Source organism: Cynocephalus volans, chromosome 8 (assembly GCF_027409185.1).
Source record: "Cynocephalus volans isolate mCynVol1 chromosome 8, mCynVol1.pri, whole genome shotgun sequence".
Lineage (NCBI taxonomy): Eukaryota > Metazoa > Chordata > Mammalia > Dermoptera > Cynocephalidae > Cynocephalus > Cynocephalus volans.
In genome coordinates, this window is record NC_084467.1 from 48219300 (window position 1) to 48243414 (window position 24115).

The 24115-nt window shown below is 42.8% G+C and overlaps 1 protein-coding gene across 2 annotated transcripts in view; it reads right to left on the reverse strand.

The window, feature by feature from the left end:
* Window positions 1-226: 226 nt before the first annotated feature.
* Window positions 227-24115, reverse strand: part of DAB1 (DAB adaptor protein 1) — a 253974-nt gene continuing 230085 nt past the window's right edge. For both annotated transcript variants that reach the window (XM_063106628.1, XM_063106627.1), the window contains exons 9-13: window positions 14743-14805; window positions 12327-12435; window positions 4430-4978; window positions 681-808; window positions 227-322 (exon numbers count right to left, since the gene is read on the reverse strand). In XM_063106628.1, coding sequence (XP_062962698.1) covers window positions 227-322; window positions 681-808; window positions 4430-4978; window positions 12327-12435; window positions 14743-14805 — 945 coding nt within the window. The remainder of the gene's footprint in view (window positions 323-680; window positions 809-4429; window positions 4979-12326; window positions 12436-14742; window positions 14806-24115) is intronic.

A 24115-nucleotide genomic window follows, 5' to 3' on the forward strand; every position in this document is an offset into this window, starting at 1 on the left:
AAGCAAAGTGGAAAGCAGACATCAGCCAAAGAGAGATGGTAAAAACACTGGTAATTGAGCTCAGGCAAGAGGGAATGGGGCAAACATCAGAACACAGCTCAGGCAAGAAGAGAGAGTGCAAGCATTGGGAATGTGACTTCAGAAGCAAAGAACAAGCAAAAGGGAAAACAGAGAGCTTAGGGTAAGGGAGATAAAAAGGACAGATACCTACCCAGACCTGTGCTATCTAGCTACCGGCCTGCGGACTTATATTATCACCACTGGGCTCCCCACTGGGCTCACCAAATGGATCACTGTTGGATGAGGCCTGTGATCCATCAGGCTAGAACACAAGAAGATAATACTTTTTTTTTTTCTCTTTTTAACAATAGAAAATATGAGATAACTGGGAATATTTTCATGCAGCACATACAATCAGTTATTTTAAAAGAGGGTACAGCTTCAGTTAGAGTATGCCACACCACAAATGTGGACTGGTAGTAACCACTTAATAAAAGGACAGTGTTTTCCAGCTGACTCATTTGGACATAAAAGAAAGTCCCTTTAGCAACCCTTTAGAACTTAAGCACCTGAGCCAGCATTCTTTTCTACGTAGGCTTCCTCATGCACTGTCCATTTCAGATACGGAAGCTTTAATTTTAAGGAAAAACGAAACCAGAAATAACAAACCAGTCACTTACAGCTTCTTGCTCTTCACTTTTGCTGGGACTTTCAAAGCCCTCTTCGAAGATGTCATCTGTGGTAGGATCACTGGCATGAGATGCGGATGATTTGGATGGAGAGCTCTGTCTAGGGGCTGGAGTTGGAGCTACACAGAGACCATGAAAATAGAGGAAACGTCTTAAGTGCCTGGCTGCAACCATTTATATCTCACTGAAATCTCAGGGATGTGGTTGTATTTTTGTAAAATCACAGGACTGCTTTTCCCATCCCAAGTCAAAGCAGCTGAATGTTTGAATTCTTCCTCTGTATGTATTTGGCTTGTCCTTTTGTGCCCTTGACTGTAAGGAAGGAGTTCATCGACACTGATGGGTAGGGCAGCAGTTCTAAAGGGATGGTCCCTGAACCAATAGCATCAGAATCATCTGAAAATTTGTTAAAGTACCAATTCTTAGACCTGACCCCAGATCTACTGAATCAGAAACTGTGTTTTAACAACCCCCCTACATGTGATTCTGGTGCATGTTCAAGTTGAGAACTACTGGGCTATGGCTTGCTTCTCTCTCTCGTCAGAGGGCACATTTACTGAGTGCCTTTTATGTGTCAGATGCTGTTAGACATTTTACAGATAATATCGCTAATCCTCATTAAGTCTCTTGGAGGGAGAGGTTATTCCATTGTTACAGATAAGGAAAGAGGAGGTTGTTAATTTGCTCATGGCAACCATGAGAACCAAGCTTTGAATCCTCGTACATAGTAGGTATTCAAAAAACATGTGTTGAATAAAGAGCAAGCCTCTGGGAAAATGGATGTAGCTGATGGCACCTTCACAGCTGGCACTTAATTCTGTAAGAATGTACATTTGCTGTGCGGACCTTCCCACATTTTCCTCCTCTTGTGTGTTCCAGAGGTGTAGAACAAATATGCCATTTGAAACCACTCTTCTTTCAATAATTTCTAATTTGGCATTGAAAATACCAGTCACTGGCTCAGCTCCAAGAGAGAAGGTAGTAGCAGGGCTTAACTGAGTAGCTGAATTTCAAATGCCACTAATAAGCACCCCCCTGTAGTAATGTCCCAGAACTTAGAAAATCAGACAGTGATTGATTATAAAACTTGGTGCATGCCTTTTACACTGATGAACCTATATTGAGAATAATAACACTATTTATTTATTTGTTATTTATAATATGCCAATGAGTCAGAGACTGTGCCAGACACTTCCCCTTCATTATATTCCCTAATACAAAGAACTGCAAGGTGTTATTGTACCTTTTTCTTTTCCCCCAAGTGAAGAAACTACAGCTCATAGAGGTGAGGTGACTTGCTCAGGGTTAACACAGCTATGAAATAGCAGCACTGGGATTTAACACCTCTGTCTGACATTATCCGGTGCTACTCTCTTTCTACTTGAGGTTCACTTTTGGTCTAACGAAACCCTCACTCAAAACATTCTAAAGGGGATACTGATGGATAAGGGGATATAAAGACTGGTTATGCTCATTTTCTTCAGAATCAAACATTAAGTTTTTTTTTTTTTTTTATTTAAAAGAAAGTCTGTTTTGTTTCATGAGATGATTATGGGCCAAACTAGTTATAGTGGATTTAAATGTGGTAAGCTATATGAAAACACCCTGATGTACGGTAGATATTTAATAAATATTAGCTTAACTGGATACTGAATTGTGTTTGAAGTTGTTTATTGCTTACCAAAGGCTGAGAACCAGGCTGAGCTATCAATTCTGACAGGTATACTGCTCATACTTGTCTGATGAAATCAATGGGAAGTGAAACTAGGAATTTACTTATGCTAGTGTCTTAACCTTTGGAAGGTTTTATAGAACACTTCTATACACTAAAACAGTGGCTCTCGATCTGGGGTGATTTTGCCCCCAGGGAACGTTTGGCAATGTCTGGAACATTTCTGATGGCACACTAAAGGGAGGGAATGTATGTTACTCGCATCTCATAGGAAGAGGCCAGGGTTCCTGCTAAACATCCTACAATGCACAGGACAGCCTCCCACAACAAAGAACTATCTTTCCCAATATGTCAATAGTGCCAAGGGTGTAAAACCCTGCTGTAAAACACAGCAGTAGCTAAATGGCCTTTGTTTTGTTCATTTCATTCTCTACAATCTTCCTCAAATGCTGCCCATGTGCTAGACACTATGAGACGTGCAGGAATGATGAAGACTTAATTCTCTGTCCTCAAAGAACTTAAACTTCCCTTTTTAGAAAATTGTAGCTGGCACACAAGCCCATTGAAAGAGAGATGTTTGTTTTTAAAAGATGCTAGGTTATTTATGCATGGCTGTCATTTCTTTAGCATTTCATTTTTTATTCATTATTCTTCATTGAAACCTTGTAAGTTAGAGTTAATAGAGATGCCCCCTCTATGTAGATCATGTGGCCTGAGTGGAAGTAGGTTGTTTAAACACGTGGAAAGCATTGATTTTCAGAATAGCATTCCGAACCCGGCTGAAATGATGCAATCTAATTGTATTAACATTAGATTTTTTTGACAATTCAGTGTTGGCCATGCAGTGATCCGTATCACCTGTGACAGTAATGGAAATGCCAAACTCATTGCACCATGAAGCTTTTCTTTCTCTTTATCAATTGTCAAGGCACAGGCTGAGTCACCAGAACACCTTCCCCAAATTGTGTTGAACAAGCACACGAGTGCTCAAGTGTATCTGCATTCTGATTTAGTTGCACAGTTACTGTTTTCCAGGGTTTTGCTGTAGAAAAGCAAACTGGGGTAGAATCACTGAATGCCAGGACTAGAAGGAGGTGCACTGCTCATCCAAGCCAATTCACTTATTTTACCAATGACACAGCTGAGTCTCAGAGAAGTCACATGCTTGTTCAAAGACACAGCTTGTAGTGGAGAAGCCAACCCTAGAACTCTAGTCTAGGACTCTGCACAAAACCATTTAACATGTGATAATAATGATAATAATAATACTTCAAATTTTGTGAGTTATATAATGTTTTAGTACATGTACCATTGAATCCTTTTAATAACCTATAGCCTTAGACAAATAAGTAAATTGAGGCTCATAGAAATAAAATGGCTTGCCCAAAGGCACAAAACTAGTAAGTAATAAAGATTATCTCCAGGTTCCCAGTCTAGAACTTTCTGCTACACCTTCTTTTCTTCTTTTTCATTTCCAGAAGCTTTGAGCCAAAATCTACTTTTAACTATAACAGCTGTATAAGACCGAATGGCTGCTATATCTGTGACCTAAGTTTTCTCTTGATCTTAATTGTCTATTCTAATTTTTAAACTTTGCTCCTACAATTTTAAAAATTCACATTCATTATTTTTATTTCTACAAGCCATACCAAAATTTGTGTGTCATAAGCTGGGATATTCATAAATGCATGAATGAATAAATGAATGAATGGGCAAACTAACAAAATCGCAAGAGGCAGAGTGACAGGGTGGAAAAACACCAGGCTTGCATTTAGTTCTACCTCTTTGTCTATTGTCTTTGACCCTCATTTTCATTATCTGTCAAACTGGTCTAACAAAACTTGTCATAAGCATTGTTATGAGTCTAAAAATAAACACAGACCATATGGAGAAGGTATGCACGCTGTCATTGGTACCTAAACTGGTAGCTGGGGTAGGTAGCAGTAGAAATCTAAACAAAGAGGCCTGAGGAATGCAACTGAGATGAGCTCTCGTCTCCAGAAACCCAGTCCCCAGAAGCAAGGCGTGGCTCCCATTGGGTTTTATGTCTTAAGAGAAGGGCACTCACGTGAGTTGGTCGATGGCGTGGTAGAAGTCACAGGGGTCAAGTTCAACTGGGAGATGTCAAAGTCATCACAGTCGTCCGTATCCTGTGCCACCCCGACTTTGTTGAAGTAACTGGAGAAGGCCTCTGAGGTACAGGTGAGGGAGGGCTGGTCGGGTTTGCGGGAGGGCACGGGTGGAGGCTGGGCCATCTGGAAATCCTTAAACATTTCTTTCCCCATTTTCTGCCTGGGCTTGTCAGTCTGTGGACTTGACCTGGTGGAGTCACTCGTGCCTGGGACAGTTGCAAGGGGGGTAAGGGGACCTTGGAACATGGCAGCTGGCAAAGGCATAACAGTTTGTGTGGGCATGAAGGCGGCTGGCGGAAACTGCCCGGCCACAGCTGGCCAGGGCTGCTGAGTGGCAGGAAAGAGACCTGGCTGGCCCCATGCGATGGGCTGAGCCCCCGGCATCACCTGAGTGACTGGAGGCTGAGCACCCATGGCGATCTGCTGTTGGACGAGGGGCTGCTGGCCCCAGAAGGATGGGAGGACGGCGCCCATTGCAACATAACCTGGAAGGGCGGAAAGGGAGAGTCAGGCGTCCTGGGAAAGAAGAATCCATGAATTCAAGTGATGGACAAAAACATATGGAGCACCTCCTCAGTGACAGGCTGTGTGCTAGGGACTGGGGATGCCAAGAGGAGGAAGACAAAAGTCCCTACTCTCAGGGAACCTGCCTTCTGGAGAAGCTGCCAGAGAAAACCTCTCTAAGGAGGTGACTTGTAAACAGAAACTAGGATGCAGTGAGTGATCAGGCCATGCAGATATCAGGGGTATAATAACAATAATAATATTTCTATGGTTGTGAAAGGTGTCCAAAACCTCATAGTCACAGGAGCCAGCGTGTCTCAGTGGAAAGGAATACAAAGCAGGCAGGCCTGGCTGTTCATCTTGCCTCCCCTTCTTGCTAGACTTAGGACACTGTCAATTGCTTAAGCTCTCTAAAAGTCAGTCTCTTTGTTGTAAGGCCAATAATACTTTCCTTCTCAGCACTGAGGCAATATGCAAAGGGAACAAGAATCTGAATGCTGGAGTTTCAGAGGTCTATGTTAAAATTGAAACTGCCACTTCATATCTATATTATTTGGGGAATGCTTCTTAACCTCTCTAAGGCTCTATGTCCTTATCTGTAAAATGGACATAAAATACCTTCTGTCTCATTGGGTTGGTTTGAGGATGAATTGAAATTATGTATATAGGGTATGGAGTACTGCATCTGACCCAGAGCAAACAGTAAATGTTAGCTACCAATATGATTTGAAACATATAGCACCTATAAAGTACTTAATATTTTGCTTGATATATAACAGACATGCAACAAATGTAAATACAGATATTCGTATGCATTATTTCTGTATTATTATTACTCCAATTTTAGAGAATATAAAAAAGAAGGCTATTGTCTGCTCAGGGGTACTTCATACAGTGGCACAGGCTGGGCACTGCAAAACTCCAGGGTGTGTACTCACATATATTACCATGATAATTGTTCCCTGTATTATTCTTTCCTGGTGAGATATATACATTCTAACAGGAGCACAAGTGACACTTGCTACAATAATAACAACAATTTCCATTTTTTAAATGCCTACAACATGCCAGGTACACTATTAGGTGTTTTACACCTTCACAAAATCCCTGCAGGGTGGGTATTGTTATCTCCGTGTTAGGAATGAAAGAATTGGTACTCAGGCAGGAAAAGCAACCTGCTTAGGGTCAGGCAGGTTGCATGAAGTAGGATCAGGATCTAAACTGAGGTTGTCTGTCCCCAAAGCCAGTGTTTTTTCCTTTGTTGCACCATCAATGGATTGCCTACCATGGAATGTTTAAGCACACTGCAGGCCTGCAGAAAACTCCAGTGTGTATCCAGTGGCCTCCACCCTTTCGAGGGGGGTTCAATGGCTACCTGCATGAACAGTTAAGGCTGGAGGAAAAGTCACCAGACCAGGTAGAGCAGAGTGCAGAGAAGCTAGCTTTGCCTGGCCTCTCAAAATAGGTGTTCTCATGGCTGTCAGTAGGAATTTGCAGGTGCAGTGCGGTGAGACGAAGAAAAAAGGAGTGGATGCAGGGTATCCTAGCAACTTCCAGGCACCGTGGCACTGACCGCATCATGGATCATCTCAGTAACTGTGGTGCCTCACTCCACGCTCCAGTCTCAGATCCACCAGCCCTTCAACTGACTGATGAGGGACAGGGCCAAATTCAAGGCTTGGCCATTTCCTTGCAAGGTGTCCGTTTTGCCTGAGGCTCCGGAGGGGCACAGACAGGACACCTGGGCTTCTTGCTGATTAATCTAGCAGTGTTAAGTGATTTTGTGGAATGAGGCAGAGATGTCAACAAACAAAATAGAGAATATTCTTGTAAGACCACTTAGTCCAACTGCTCTGAAATAAGGGGGGTGAGGAGGCATTGGTGCTGACATTTCAAACTTGAAAACTGCTTACGTCACCTCACCTATCACATCATAATACAGTGACTTGAATCTACCTACAGTGAAGAATTCTGCAACTTTTTTTTCTAATTTCCTGATTTACTTCGATATGGCTCAATGGTTCTCAGTGGGAGTGCTACTGCCCCCTAGGGGTGATTAGGCAATTGGTAGCATGTGTTTTGGTTGTCATGATAAACTGGAGAGGTGTGAGGCGCTACTGCCATTTAAGGGGGCCAGAGCATTGATGGTAGACATCCTGTAATGGGTGAGGCCAACGTGCAAAACAAAAAATTATTCCATATCCTGTTTATGATTATTTAAGCCTAGAGTCAACTTTGAATTATACAGAAATTCAGTTTCTTTTCACAATTTTAATGCATTTAATTTTCCAGGGATGGAACTGTGTACATTGAAATAAAATTGTATTTTGTTTCACCTGGAACACTGTCAAGTGTTGATCACCATTTTGGAAAATGGCTATCCTGGACAGAAACACTTCTCTTGGTGGCCGAGCTATCAGGACACTTCTGTATCAGCCTGCACTTGTAGCGGAGGCTTTCAAGTGATTTTATTTATAGGCATATGCACCTGACTACTTATTATATCTTCTAGTGTGCTCATGTCTCAGTATTTCCTTATTTAAATACATATCATTTTTTATAAATTAACTTTCTTCTATTTCTACCTTATATTACAGTTAGGGCATTATATTGATTTTTGAAAAACTGTGTAGGTAGGTTATATTATCTATGAATTTATTTTAAGATGTTAAAGGAGACATTGCAAATATTTGTCATAAAAAGGCGGCATTGGGTCTGACAGGTGGAGACCTTCCCATGGATCTTTCAACCACCCCAGTCCTGAAGTCCACTTCGGTGAGTGGGTGGAAGGCTTTAGTCTCCACCCAGTCAAGTTTTTTGCTTTGCTTCCATTCTACCTTCCTTCCTGCCACAGAGGACTGTTCTAAAATGCAAATGTGGTGCTTCACTGTTTGCAGGATAAGGCTCAGATGGCTTAGCTTGGCTTATGAACCCTTGGGGGTTGGCCCTCTTCCACCCCTTCATCACCATCTTAAATTCCTATCCTTACAGGCACTTTCTCTCCAGCCATTGCCAGCAATTCCCAAACTGCTGGCTCTCGTCACCTGCCTAGAAAGCCACCCCAACTTTTTCCCGCAGCTAACCCTCACTTGCTCTTTGTGACTCATTTCACCTGCACCTCTGCTGGATGCCTTCCCTGTCCTCTAGCCTCGGCTGGTCCTTCTCATGGTACCCACCATCCCCTGCAGTCACCTCCATGACAGTGCTTGTCATTCTGCATTGTAACTGCCTGGTTATTCTGTCTTCTTTCATGAGATTGAAAACCACCTGTTGGCAGAAACCCTTCATTTTCTTTCTCTCCACCTGTCTAGCCTACTTTTCAGCACATATTAACAGCTCCATAAATGCTTGAGGCTGGAAAAAGGCCCTACAGAAAGGTAAATGAGTCACTGAGGAATCAATGCCTTCACTGCATCTTTCCAAGTGTACAACTAAACACGGAGATCCAGAAGTGCTGCAATCTCTGATGATGCTACTGTTGGTGGCAGGCTTTTTCCCCTCCCATCTTTTTTTCCCCCCTCAAGGAACTAACAGATGGGCTGTGCCCACTTTTCTGGAGAGAGCTATTACTGTGTCTCTCTGGCTTCATGCCATCTGCTGTAGACCAAAGTACAATATTCAAAAGGAAAAACAGGTAGCACAGGGTAATTGAGTATCATGTTTGGGAGCTTGTAGGTCTCACTTGCTTTTTCTGGGGGTCCCTGCAGCCTGGGCTTTTCCCAGGCCTGTGAGGTAAAGCGCCCTGACCACACGACCTTGTGCATTCCTGAAGGGACACCTCAGCGTAGGACTGCGGTAACACTGGATATGGGGAGCCACTTGGTGGCTGCCACTGCAGCTACTTAACAGCATGTTAACTGTTTAGTCATGAATGTTCAACAGTGGAGGGAGGAAGTGCCAAGGAGCATCTGTTTATGTTATGGAATTCGGATCAATCATAAATCTCTTTGCTGTGAAATGAGAGGGAACACCTGTCCTGCTGCCTTGCAGTTAGAGTTTTTAAAAGGGTTGAAAATTGTAATTTATAACTGGATGCTAGCACCTGGGGATGCCCCCAGTATTTGAAAGAGAAGAAAAAAAAAAATTAGGCTAAGCTATAAGATAAACACTAAAAACTAAGGGACTCCCCCAACAGTTATACAGAACTCGTATGGCACCTCTTATCTACATTATCTCACTTGATTGATTCATTCGAAAATATTCCTACTGGGTGCCAATCACTGTTTTAGTATCTGAAGATGCAGTAAGAAACAAAACAGTAAAAAAAAAAAAAAAATCCTTGCCCTAATGGAGCTTACAGTTTTGTGAAGCTGACCTATGCAGCAAACCTCCGAGGTAGCTGTTATCGCTATCTCTTTAACCCAAATATGAGAAATTGCAGCTCCATGTGGGAAAAACTTGATGCAGCTACACAGTCTGTGAGTAGCAGTGCCAGGGCTCCTGATGTAGCAAATATTTGTTGAGTGCTTACTTATGTCAGCCCCCCCAGGCACTGTCATAAATGTTTTACTACACTTACTCATGCAATCCTCATGACAGGTCTATGAGGCAGAATTATGATCATCCCCCCATTTCACAGGTGAGTTCCTTGAGGCTCAGAAGAGATTTAGCTGAGTATTATGCAGCTGGTTAGGAGCAGAGCTGTGTGCATACCTACTGCACTATCTACATACCCAGGCTGCCTCTTCCACGAGCAGTCAGGAGGACAAGACCTAAACATTCTTACATGCATTTCCTAAAAATCCCAAGAAGAGAAAGGAAAACATATAGGTAGGAAAGAACAAGTTTTTTTTTCTACTTTAGAAATCAGAGTAATAATAATTGCATTTTCCACACCAAGTATGTACGATGTGCCAGAATTTTTCAAGGTGCTTAACTTCATTTTCTCATTTAATTCTCATGATATTGTTGCAAGGTAAGTATTATTTTCAACCCAGTTATAAAGATGAAGAAACTCTGGCTCTGACAGGTTAAGTAATTTGCCCAGGAGTGTAAAGCTCATAAATAAATGGCTGAATCAGGATTCAAACCTGCTGCATGAGATTCAAAAGCCCCCAGAAGCCAGCCGATCCACTGCACTGCATAACCCAGTTCATTTCCCCGTCTCCCTGCCACAGGCTGGTCAATTACTGACAGGGAGATGAAGATTCGATTGCTGCAGAGATTTTCAAGGCCAGGTAAGGGAGAAAAAGGGCAGGTAGTTTAACTGAAACCTGGTTTTGTTCCTTGGCATAACTTAAGTAGAGGAAGAAAGCAAAAATATGCTAATTAAAATTAATTTTATACTCACATTCTTAAAATCGAAATGTTGGAGGTAATCTGTCAATTGTTTGAACAAAAGAAACCAAATCTAGATATGCAGAAGTGGTTTGTCCATAGTTTACAACGTGGATGGTTAAGCTGCAGTACTAAAACCCAGGTCTTCAAAGCCCCTAATCTGGTCCAAGCCTGAGAGAAGGCCCACAGCAGAACTGTGTCCGGCACAGGCAGTGCTCAGGGTGCTTTTAATAAAATGTTAGGGCTGGCAGTGATGTGAAATTGCATCTAATCCCACCTTCTTATTTATAGAGAAGGGAACGAAGACTAGCAGTGGCCATTCCTCTGCCTCAAACACCCCTAACTCTGACGCCTGCTTGACAGCTCCCTTGCCCCTTCCCTTCTGCTCACATCTCACCTTTGCAGGAGCCCTGCTGACCACACCCTCCATGTCCACCTGCCTCTGCCTAGATGCTCCCATCCCCTGCTCTATATTTTCTTTGTCCATATTGCCTCTCATTTTCTAACATGTTATATAAGTTACTGACTTCTATGTTATTGCCTATCTCCCCAAAAGAAGGTAGGCTGGCTGTCTGTTGTGTTCACCGACATACACCAAGCACCTAGAACAGGACCTGGCATGTAGAAGGCACTCTGAATATTTGTGGAATGAACATGCTGCAAATTAGTAAGTTGGAGCCTAAAGTTTCCGTCATCTGCCCCAGCATATCTGTATAAATAAAATAATTGGGACAAAGCATGGGTATTCTGAACACAAGGCTGATACATAGGAGGGTGGTGTATTTCTGGTGGTAAACTGTTATTCTTATGTACAAGGACATATTGTATTACACTGCTCCCAAGGAGATTATACTATCCATTTTAGGTAAGACAAAACTGGTCATCACCACTGCCCCATTACAGAGATAGGTAAAACAGATGCAATTGGGAAGCTTAGCAATTCAATAAATTTCCAGGCTACCTGCAGAGTCTAAGCTGTAAGTCAGAGCCCGGGACTACCAACCTTGGTTGTATCTAAAAGTTTACAGTGATCCCTTGGCTCATGAGGAATAACTGTATTTCAGAACAGGGTATGAAGTTTTAATTTACTTTGAATAAAAGCAAGGTTTATATTTGGTAGCAAGAATTTGCTTCTAACACTAGGTAATTAAAAGTAATTACTTATTTAAAAAAAAAGCAAGAAGATTGGTATTCTGAAATATTCATACTCTATTTGCCATTTATAAGCATAAAGTTGAGAAAGAGAAAGCCACAAATTTCAAATATATAGTTAAAGGAAAATGCAAACATTTTAAAGGCTCCCCTGTATGTAAAAAACAGGACCAATACTACCTTTGGCCATTTCCAAGTAGCATGGCCTGGCTACACGGAGTACCTGATACCATGGAAACAAGGTAGGGTCCATGGGTTCCTGCCAGTTGTAATTCACCTGCAATACTGTCACTACATATAGTTTTACCCTCTTGTAAAAGTAGTATACATATTTTAAAGCATATTTAGAAAATAGAATACTTTCTAAATCCTAAGAGTCATATCATCCTCACAATTCACTATTCGCAATTCACTCTCGGCACATAGGGTTTTCCTGCCTCCACACAGGGAACCTCCCCTTCCTTGAGTCAGCATCAAATAAGGCAGGTCCCTTCTACCCGTCAGGTCTCAAAAGAGCTGTGCAGAGCTGACTCCGTCCCCTCCACTGCTCACATTCTTCTCTCCTTCTGGCTGAGGTGGACGGGAAGAAATGGGCCTGTGTTGACTTGCACGGCTGTGTGTACACCATGGCCCTAAAAGCTATATACCTGAGTAACCTAGAACACTGAGCTTTCTAGGTGAAAGGCATTGCTGAATTCCAGCCAGCAGCATACCAGAAGTCCATACTGTACCTTGACCTCCCCACTAAATGGCAGCACCTCAACATCACCTGAAGAGTCACGGGAGAGAAGAAGGGAGGTTCCACAGGTGTTCTGGCATAATTTGGCGCTGGTTCAGTCAACCTCTTCTCTCTCGATACGCAGAGACCAAAGGGAGGGAAGCTGTTGGAAGAGGGCTTACCTGAGGGTACAGCAGCGGTGCCAAAAGGTACAGAGCCAAACACGTCTGCACTCGCCGGAAGTGTCTGAGATGAAGATGGGATAAAGGCATCACCTGGAGTTGCAGGAGTCTGCCAGACAGAGAGAGGCAGAGGATGCATGAGACCTGGCTCAGAAGTCATCAAAGGTGGGAGACAGCAGGTGCAGGAACTAAAGGAGGGCTGCAGAAGCAGGCCACAGTCCAGGCCACTTAGGGATGTGCGGATCATGGGCCGGTTATACAGACTTTATTTATAAAGTGGGGAAGATGATACTTCTAGAACTGCTGTAAGGATTAAATGAGGTCATGCACTTTATTATTATTTTATGTCATTTAAATTACTTAGCACCATGCATAGGCATGTAGTAGGTGCTCAGCAAACATGCCCAGTATCATAATGATTCAGTATGAGCCCCTACTCCTTGGGAGGTGTTTTCAGGCCGCCAAATTATTCCATAATATCTGGCTTTCATCCTTTGGAGGTGGTCAATTCAAATTAAAATACATCCATTCAAGACCTACTGTGTGTCTGGCTCAGGGCCTGTCACTAAATACATGGTCAGTAAATAGTTGTTGACTAAACGAAAAAATAAAGCTTAGCAGGTGGAGTACAGACCCTTGTATCCTGGGCCTCCTGGAATTTTGCCTGAATCTTCATTTGCCAAAGGAAGTAAATATTTTCAAGAAGACAGCAAAAAACAAAGCCTGCACAGCTGAAAATTCTATAGTACCTGGCCCACACTAGAATTCCAGAAAGGTCTGCTGCATGAACTGATGGTTAAAGGAGGGTGGGTACTGAAATAAAAATGTCAGTGCTCATATTTTTTTAATGTCCACACCTGTTTACAGCAGGCTGTTGCCTACAGCATATAAGTCTGTTTGATGCCATAACATCCTTGGTTTTTTTTCCCCCTTGAAATAGACTGGGCAAGCAATTAATCCTGAAACCATGGCAATTAGACAAGGCCATTTTTAGACTAGCAGCTTGCAGGACGAATGGCATTGTTCTGAGGATTATTAAATACCCATTTGGACTGCGCTTGGGTTCAGGGCCAGAAACTGCTATGAGCTGCTGTGTTAAGCACTTTTAAACAGTCAGTGCTGTTCTCCTCTCCCCATGTGACCTTGGGTGAGTCACATGTCCTCTCTGGGACTCATCTCAAAATGAACGGGATATGGTTAGATGATCTCTCCAGACCTTTCTAGCTCCACAGCCCTGCAGTTCTGCAATCCCCAGTTCCTGGGATGAAGCTGTTACCCCTGGGAAGGAGTAGAGAATGAGAACGACTAGAGCTGTCCAGCTGCCCTGGGGACAGGAGCTGCAGCCCCACCCTCAAGGCTGCTCCAGACATCAGGTGTTGGGAGCAGGGCAGCTGTGCCTAGACTGCCTGGCGGCAGCTGTGAGCAGCAGGGTCTTGTGCCATCTGTCCTCAGTGGTGAGGTTACAGCCTTTCTCTGTGAGGTGCATCTTGCCAATGAACCATAGCCCCATCCCTCGGTTTGCACAACTGCGCAATGCCCAGAGGAGCTGTCCCCTCCCAGAAGCTTCAGCTGGTGCAGCTGTGCTGACTGCTCTCCACCCACCTCCAGGAATGGGCAGGGAGGGGCTGGAGGGGCTACCTCGGCCCTTTCCTTTGCAGTGGATGCAGGGTTGCTTTTGAATGCATCCAACTCTGGGATTCTATTTTGCTTTGGTTTTAATCCTGTTTTCTTCTTTTCATTTTCAAATTAAGGCTCCCTGCAATCTCTGTCCTCTTACAGGCATTGACTGAGATACCCTGGCTGAAGATGTGGCTGGGAACCCAAAGCTTCTTGGAAAGCTCAGTAAGGCCCAGGTCTTGGTCTGCAAAGCTACGAGGCAGGTTGGAAGGGAGAGAGGAAACAAAAGGAGGGAAGGAGAGAGGAAGGAGAGAGGGAAGGGCAGAATGGGGCAGAGGGATAAGATGCTTCCTTTTCTGGGCTGGCCACACATGCTGTGCTGGGCTCGGGGTAGGTGCTGACAAATGCCTTATCACATTTATTGTCCGGTTGAGTTTCTTGCCCATATTCCTAATGAGACTATGTGTTCCTTGTAGGCAGAAACCACATCTCATTCATGTCTCTCTTCTCAGTGCCCAGCAGAAGAGCAAGCAGCCTGGCAATGTCCTGCAACTGCTGAATGCACAGTCTCACGTATTTCTCAAAACAGAGGTATACATCTTAATTCCTTTTTTTTTTAATAGCAGAGGAAACTAAGGTTCAGAATTGCTCGTTAACTCGCCCAAGTCACACAGCCTGAAAGAGTAAGAGCTGAAATTCACCAGCAGGCCTCTTCTACCCAAAGCCCATGTTCTGGCCACCATGTGACAGAGGGAAGAAAGGGAAAGGACGCGAGGCTCAGAGGGCAGTGCATACTTACGGGAGGAGAGGTTATATCAGGAGGGGTGGACATGTCCCCAAAAAGTTCTAATTGGGTCACAGCCTGAAAAGATAAAAAGATAACTATGTAACCACAAGGAAAGCTGTTGCTGCTGGGCACTGCTTTAAAAACAGTATGAAGGAGGGAAAACATTTCTCTTTTCCATCATAACTATATAAACGATAAGCCCAGTTGGTCATTACTATACCTCATGATCACAAAGGCAACATCTCAGATGCAGCCAGAGCGATTCTTGCTTTAACATGTCTGGCTGTTTATCCAGGCTTGGTCAAGATCACTCATCAGCCACTTCCCATAGGCAGGAAGGAATCCCATCATTGGTTTTTCTCTCATGAGTGTATCCACACATACAAGATGACTCCACATGTAAGTACAGCAAAACATGACTTGATGGCCACTTCTCAGTAAATGCTCCCAATAACACTAACCCTGAGAGGTAGGAATCATCATCCTCATTTTTGCAGATAAACTGAGTATCACAGAGGTGACATCAAGGTCACTCAGGCCAGGATTTGAATTTTCTGTATATAGAGCATACAGTCAAATGGCAGTCTCAGAAAGAGTCCATTTTTAGGGTAGAATAATGAAGTTGGAGGAAAAGAAAACATTTCATTTAATACCAGGAAGGGCATCAAAAACAGCCCAGTATACATGCAATTAATCACTCCCAGGAACTCCATCTCTGCAGACACTATATCATCTATCTTCCCATCCATCACCCGGGAGTGTCTGAGCCAGGCCAGCCATAGCAGCTGAAGAAACCTTTCAGATATACTTAGAGATTAATCTGCATATGTATTCCAGCTCCAGAGACTGTAGGGAGTCTGTGGCTGGGAACCAAATGGCCTGACTTAATAAGTATATAATCACATGCTTTGTGCAAACCTGTCTGCCAGAGAGAAAGCACTTTCTACCCTCCTCCAGATCTTAAGTGATGGCTTCTAATTGGGGGAACATAAAAACACCACTGAACAGAAGAGACAGGGAGTCTGACAGCCCTGCCACACCAGATCCTTTCATTCAAATCTGCTCTAACCAGGTTGTGGCTGGATCTCTAGGATCCACACAAAAAAAGGAATGTCTTTTCCTCCTGATGAGGGAGCTCTAGGCTCTGGAGGAGGTCCCACACCTGGAAATACATCTGTGTTGTACTACTCCCAATATCTGCACCTCCTCAGGGCTAACGTTCCCTCACCTAGACAGTGGAGATTTCTTTTGCAGATTTACTGGCAATGTTAATAGCAGGACTGTCTTTGAAGTTGGCTAAGCCTGGTTGAAAAGGCACAAAAGGCTCTTTTTGCTGAAAGGATAGAAGCTTAGGCTTGTTAACTTACTTTCAACTCTTTCTTCCCTTTGAGCTTTTAGATTGAATAGTAGTGCCTGGCATACAGTAGGGCCCTACAAGCATTAATTTCCTTTCAAGATACACAATATTTTTTCCATAAATGTTGAACAAACAACTGTTAGGTGCTGGGTATGGTGCTAATGCTGGAAACATAATAAGGAGAAATGCCACGTCTCAGCCTGCAGGGAGCTTACGGTCTGGTGGGGACAATCCATAGATGTACATAATTTCAAGGTAATGTGGCAAGAATAGCCACAGAGGTCTCTGTGGGGCTCTGTGAGAGCACCCAGGAGGGGACCCAGCTAGCTTCTGGCAAACAAGTTTAATGAGGATTTTCTAAAGTAAATAGCCTGGATCTGAATTCTGAAGTACAGATGCAGTTAGCCAGGTGACAGAAGGGAGGAGGAGTTATCCAGGCACATGAAACTGCAGGAGCAAAAAGCTAGCTGCCGCGGACAGTGTGGGTAGTGGATGGAGGCAATGTGGTGTTACCAGTGGGAAGGTGAGAGAGGAAGCAGGTGGCATGAACAGGCGCCAGGCTGTGGTGGGGCTTGTGTGCATTTCACAGTCCTTCCCACTGACTCTTTACTAACTTGGTTCTCTCTCATAGGATATCAGTCAGCAGCCAATGCAGAGTGCTCTCCCAAATCTGGCTGTACCCTAAATGTTTTTCTTTGGTAAGATATCTTCAGCATGTTAGCAATATTCTATATTACTTGGTAAAACTATGCCAGTCCTTTAGACTCTCTCCCAAATTTATAAAAAGAATAATTCTATTTAATTAATTTAAAACAAGCTTCCAGGCTTCCTTGCGATTGGAACTTGATACTTTTAAAATGGTGTGCAACTATTTTCAGTGTTAGGAAAATATTAAAATGGAGTTAATAATTAAGTCACACAATTTACATTTCAAATGTGTTGAACTCATGGCATACTTTTACTAACATCGTACATATAATTTATTGGCTAATTTTCTCCTTAAGCACAACTTTTAAAATAACCTTCATTCTTGAGATATAGACTTTCCTCTTGCCAGAAGATTTTCACTCAAGGATTAAATGAGAAAAACATGCGGAGGCATAAAACATAGATTGTTATTTCCTTCCACTGGATTTGCTGTTTCAATAGAATCTTGAGTTAATTAAATTTTATAGAAAAAGGAAATTCTTGGGCCATAAAATTAAAAATAATCCTAATAACCATATATGATTAAAAATCTGAAATGGTATCTATTTTCACAGCCTTCCTCCTCATGTTAACCCCAGTCCTTTTATTCGTAACTTAATAAACCATGTTCCATCTGATAATATTGTGCTAATTAATCATTTTAAAGGTTTCAAGAGAATAAAACTAACAATTCACATGTGTAAAACACTTTACAGTTTACAATATGCTTTCAAATCCATTCTCATCATGTTTGACACTCACCGAGCCCTGTGAAGTCGGCAGGCTGGCCATCACTGTCACTTCTCTATATTTTACAGACGAGCTAACCAAGGCTGAAGTTAAGTGACTTGCTTGTGATCAGCCAGCTAAAAGCAGCTAGGATGGACTTGACCATTTATTTACCTATTACTTTACAGATTCTAGTTAGCCTTGCTAAGTGGTGGAAGTCCAGCTCTACAATATTCACTAACCGCAAGTCAGGGTTCCTAAGAGGTCTGCCATGATGCACATCCATCTAAAGTCACCTGGAACAACTGCTGAGATGCCTACTGGCCACAGAGTAAGGCTTTTCCATTACCACACTTCAAATGTCTTCCAGTAGAGAGAGATGTGGCTGTTGATGGCAGATTTTGCCCCTTGTTAGGCATGTGAGCATTTTCCAGGGGTAAGAAGAGTGATACTGGAAGCTGCCGAGGCCAGTGAAAGAGACAAGTAGCTTAGATGTTTAGGGGTTAGCCCTTCAATATCTCCATCAGGGCTGTCCCTTCCCCAGCCATTCTTTGGAATGAAGAAATGATGGTCCCCAGTAATGTCTGGTTCAAGATCACTCCTCTGATCCTTCTTTTAACTAGACTGCTGCAGCTAGATCTCTTGGCCCCTGCTAGAGAGAAATTCTGGAGGGATCATTGATGAGGGCTGAGATGTTACTGGCTGGCCCCAAAAACACATTCTCACAGACCTACTCCCAATGTTTTGGCATCAGGAGCTCCCTGTAACCCTTCAGTCAGCAAAGATATGGGAGTTCCTAACATCAGCTACTGTGCCAAGAACAGGGGATACAGGGACAAATAAGGCACATCCCTGTTCCTGTTGTCATGAGCTGGATGCTTTATGGAAAGACAGGCCTATGTACACAATCAATGCAGTGTCATGGAGGAAAGAAGCACAGGGGTTATGAAAGGAGACGCCACCTCTGGGCCTTTGCAAATACTCCTCCTGCTACCTAGAACATTCATTCCTTCCCTTACTGCCTTTCCCACCTTTCCTTCAGGATCCAGATTAGAAGACTTTTGTTTTGTTTCTTTCTGTCCGGAAAGCATTTCCTTACTCAGTTTGTACCCATCCCATTGCTCGTGATGCTTCTAGATCAGTGGGTCTCAATTGGATGAACACATTTGGGGAAAAAATACTGATGCCTGGTCCCCACCCCTAGAGATCGTGAAGTAACTGGTGTGAGGTATAGCCTTGCCATAGAAACTTGGAAAGTTCTCCTAATGTTCCTAATTTATTGCCAAAGTTGAGGACCCCATCCCTTGAGGCTTCCCAACACCATGTATGCAGGGGTGATAATATTCATTGGCCTGTGCATCAACCAACTTAAACAAACATTGGCTGCAAACCAATACATCTATACCAGAGTATACCAACTGAAAAGCAACCTTGCCTATTTTGTATTCCCAGTGATGTACTTGGCACACCCTGCTTACATACCTGAATTCCTACTATATTATGTCGTGCTACACTATGCTACACTCGGCTAGGTGAGGCTCTCCTACCACATTCTGTTCTATGCAGTGTTCCACTATGTTATATTGTGAGCTAGTTTAGGACAGGGGCAGTGTCTTTATGGCATCTCTAGCACCTATCAACATGCCCAGAACATTTAGAGGCTCGAAAAATATTTGTTGGATGAAAAGAATAGGTGTATCTCTCCTCCAACACACACATTCTCCTACACACACATGTGTATGTACACTCTCACTATGTGACCTCGTGGCAGGGCTCACCCATAATCCTGTGAACATCAGAATCAGCATGCCCTGGAGCAAAGCAGAGCAGAGCATCTGCCGTTCATGCAAGCTGGGTGAGGACAATGTTTAATGCACGAGAATGACAAGAAAAGCTTTCATGTAACAAGAACCTCGAGGCCTTACCTTCGTTGCCTCAAAAATCTCATCAAAATCCATGGGCAGGTTTCTGTTCTGTAACCACAAGGCATGACCAGTGAGCATGGAATGAACGATGGGATAATGACATGAAACAGTTAACCAGATGGGCCCTCTTATTCTTACCGGGGTGGCAGCTGCAAACCGTTCTTCAAAATCCTCGAACGCCTGGCCATTCTGAAAGTGGAAGGGGATGATGGATGAGGATGGAGTGAATGACACACAAATGACATGGATTCATGAGTTTCATGATGACGGTATCTACGGTTTACACTCCCATGGTCCCAGTAGGCGGGGGCTGTTTCCAATGTCTGTGAAAACTCTGGAATATGTTTCCAGCATAAGCAGATGATAAAACACAGGCCTGAATAGGAAAATACAGTGGCAGTAACTTTGTGAGTTTAAAGTCCATCTTCCTGCAAGTACAGACAATACCCAGCCAGTCTCAACAGTGGCTACAGAAAAAAGTGTGATGTTTACATTTGAGATTTTTCCTTTAAAAGGAATAAATTGTAGCTTATGCTCTCGCCAAACTCAACTCTCCGGAGCAGTGTGGGCAGCTAGGTTGTGTGTGCCTTTGTGCCTCCTGCCCGCCCTCTCTGCTGACCTGTTCCCCATTCCACCCCCGCAGACTCAAGGCTCACACATTCCTCAAGCCCAGCTGCAAAGCCGCCTCCTCCACGAAGCTTTCCTCCCAGCTAGAAGCCCTCTGCTCAGAACCATGTTTTAAAAGTAGCTGGCAGTTGGCCAAATCTACTTCTTTTGTTAACTTTTTACTTTTCTATTTATGCTATGTATTATAGACAATATATAGAATATTTAATATACATGTATATTTTAGTGAGCATGTTTTGGTTTAGACATACAAGATAATTATTCTTTGGATGGTTTCCAAGTAGTGTAACATTAATATAAATCTGCTAATATTGACATTAAAATCGAGTTAGGCAGGAACAGAAATGATTGTATCGTTTCCTAACTGGAGACTTCGTGTTGGCAATGGAGGAGTGGGGAAACTGTCATCCATCAGCTCATAATGCCACTCATTTGCCAAAAATCACTTTCACCCTGTGTAGAAGATGTGACTGTTATTTCGTTTAGACCCAGGCACAGGGTGCAAAGCAGGAGAGCCACCATGCCTGTGCCCATGATGACAGGGCCTTCAGGCCAACCACCAATGAGTCCTGCTATCAACCACCTGTCTGCAGCAGGCAGGCTGACCGTGACTGAACTGTGGCTCCAATGAGAGGAAGAGCCACCACATCCAAAAGCCACATAAATTATTATCATTATTATTATTGTTCGGCCAGAGGTGGGGAGAGGTGGTGAGACAATATCAGTCTAAGTGATCCCATAATCTATCGTGTGACCGAAAAGGTTAAGGTTATGTTGCTATACCCTTTATAAATTCACACACTCATAGGGATTTATGGCAGAGCCCCTACCAACTAGCTCTGGGTCATAACTTTTAATAAAAACATTTTTTAGTGTCCAAAATCTCATTACATCTGTCCAATATAAAAAAAGCAAATGGCTTCAGAGCATGATGGATGAATTAAATAAATTTGAAAAACAGCCTGTAGTAGAGTTTCATAAAAACCCCCACCATGTCCCCTATAATGAAAATGTGGGAGGATAACCACCATCGGAGTGAGCCTGTCACCTTCTTGATGACAGAAGAGGTGGCCTCTGGTGAGGCATGGACCTGAGACATGATGAAGCAATTTCCATAAATGCAGATGAAGCTTGGTCTGGGTGTGTGAACAAACATATCTCTTTGGAGTCATACAAATATGGACTGAGTATTGACTGTGACATGTGCTTGCCGTGTGACCCTGGAGAAGTCAATTAACCTCAGTTTTCTCATCTTTAAAGTGGGGTTGGTAATGATGCCATCATCTCAGGTTTTCTGAGAGGACTGACTGAGATGTGTGCACAACATCTTGTTTGGTGTTTGACACACACTAGATGCTCAATGAACAGCAACTATTATTAGTATCTTCTCATTCTAGTTTTTGGCTTGTATTAGCAATGCACATGCACATATTTTTTAATGCTAGTAATCTATTATTACATAATATTTGGAAATAGAGGAAGAAAAAACAAAAATCTTGTCGGAGGCTCCATTTTAGAAACCCCCCTCCACCCAAGAGCACAGCCCAGATCCTGTGTGAAAGGATGTCCAACATTTCCTGGACTTCCCAGCTGTGGTCGTAAACCCCTCAATCCATTCTTGTCTCCATCTTCTCCCTTCATCTTGCTCCTGGCTACAGTCTTGCCTGATAATCATCTTCTCATCCATACCTTTTGTACCTAGCGCTGTGGTTACGCTACTGTTCTGACCCTGGCTCGTTCATTTCTCAGTGCTCCTTCCTCCTGTCTGGGGCAAGCTTTCGTGACACCCGGTGCACTTCATCCAGCCAGTGGGGAAATCTTTCTAGCCAATAACTACACTTTGTCTTATTTGATTCTTATGGAGAAGACCTGAAATCTACTCCCTAGTCTTCCAACATCCCCAACTCTTATCTATAATGACCATTAGAGTTTTAGTTCATTTAAGTCTTTTTTCTTTTTCTTTTTGCCTCCTATAGATATATACTTGTCGGGGGAAAAAATAGGAAAATGGTCAGGGCCCCTCAGATGTTCAGAATCTTGCCAAGCACTGGCTGTAAATATCCTCAGGTGTTCCTTGTCACTACTCAATGTAATGGCGTATGGGCACCCAGGTGTCCAGGGTTATGGACTTAAGTATAAAAGACTAACAGCTCTGCTCTGCAGTGATTCTCAGAACTCTCAGAGAAGCCACTGGGATAGTTGCTCCTAGATCTGAATAAAGCCCATTCATTTTCTACCCACCACTCCCAGGACCTTTTTTTTCCTGTTACCTAGCTCATAGACCTGCATCTGGGGGGTTTGTGACCCAGTCTGTGTAGCAGACTCAAGGGGGTCTGTGAGTCCTAGCTTTACAATACTTACTATCGTAGCATGCACGCAGCTTTGTATTCTGCCTTTAACAACTCAACATGAAGTCCAATGTACTCACAACTGAAGCTTCCAGTGAGGAAATTTAAAAGAAGAAATTCTCCTGTGTTGTTTCAATGCAGTTCTAGCCTGAATCTTCATTACGACATTGAAATACAATTTCCACAGGGAGTTCACCTTCCCATAATCTATTTCTGGAGCAGTGGGAATACTGTCATTCCATACTTGAGTAAGGTAACGAGTAAGACAAGATGCATGTTACTCTTGCAGCAAAAATGACAGTAGATGAGACCGGACTAAGGGTGCAAATATCACAAAGGATGAAAACATTTATGGTTGCCAAATCAGAAATTCGCTGTGGTTCTCACCCCTGGCTGCACAATGGAATCCTTTGGAAAGTCTTGTACAAGACTACCAATGTCAGAGCCTCACAATCAGAGACTTGGATTCTACTCACCTGGAGTGGGGACCTGGTATCAGTAGGTTTTAAAAGCTCCCCTGGTGATCCTCATGTGTAGACACACTTGCAAATCACTGTGGTGAGGAATGAACTCTGTAGGAATCATTAGTGAAAGTCCTACTGGGAAAACTGAAGTCATCTTGATTGATTATATAATTGATTAATTAATTTCTTCGGTAAACATTCACTGTGCCCTTTCCACGTGCCATATCCTGGTTAGGCATTAGAGATACCTAAATGAAAAATACATGGCCTGCGCTCTCATAAGCTTAGAACAGAGCCACGATGTGTAATCATTGTAGTCTGGGGGTGGATAGGAGTGGGACAAGGAGGAGACAAGACTTCTAGATCTAAACTCAGAACTCAGACCAAGGCTGCAAAAGAAAGAATTCAATTATCCATTTAGAAGACTCAGGAGAAATGGATTAAACTAAGTGATTTGTAAGTGTACTAAGCTGGGTACTATTAAGGACACCTGGTGATTCCAGGTATTTGAATGCGTGTTGCCTTTCCCAAGTGAATGATTTACAAGGAAGACTTGTGCTAATAAATACTAATTCCCTCTGGGCTATCTAGTTTATGCGCTCTATCACCTTTAGCCAAGAGTAAATAGCCATTTTCCTGCTTCTTGACAGGGAGAGATGGGGGAAACACTCTGTTTGGCAATCGAAGAACAAAGGCAGGTGGTTTGAGATGAGGAATAGAAAGTATAATGTTAATAAACGACCTCGAGAGCTGCACTGTCCAGTAGGGCTTTCTGTGATGATGGAAAGTTCTATATCTGTGCTGTTCAATACGGTAGTCAGTAGCCACATGTGGCTATTGAGCACTTCGAAAACGATTAGTGTGATTGATAAAATAAATTTAATTTTATTTTGTTTTAATTAATTTCACTTTAAATAACCACATGTGGCTAATGGCTATTGTATTGGATAACACAACTCTAGATAAAATATATTTTAAAAAACACACAAATTTCCAATTAACTGGGTACTTTCTAAATACTAGATATATTCCTTCCTTATATAGTCCCTTCTTTTAAAGAATATTCTACATTTTTATTGACTGAAAAATTTCTGTGGGAGAAATGAATTCTTTGCTATTTGTAGACAGTACCATGAAATCAAATTCAGTTTGCAAAAACAGCAGACTTCTTCTGGATACAAATGGTTTTTCTCATTGCCCAGGTGAAGCCAGAGCCAAATACGAGTATTTGTGAGTTTTTTTAAATGG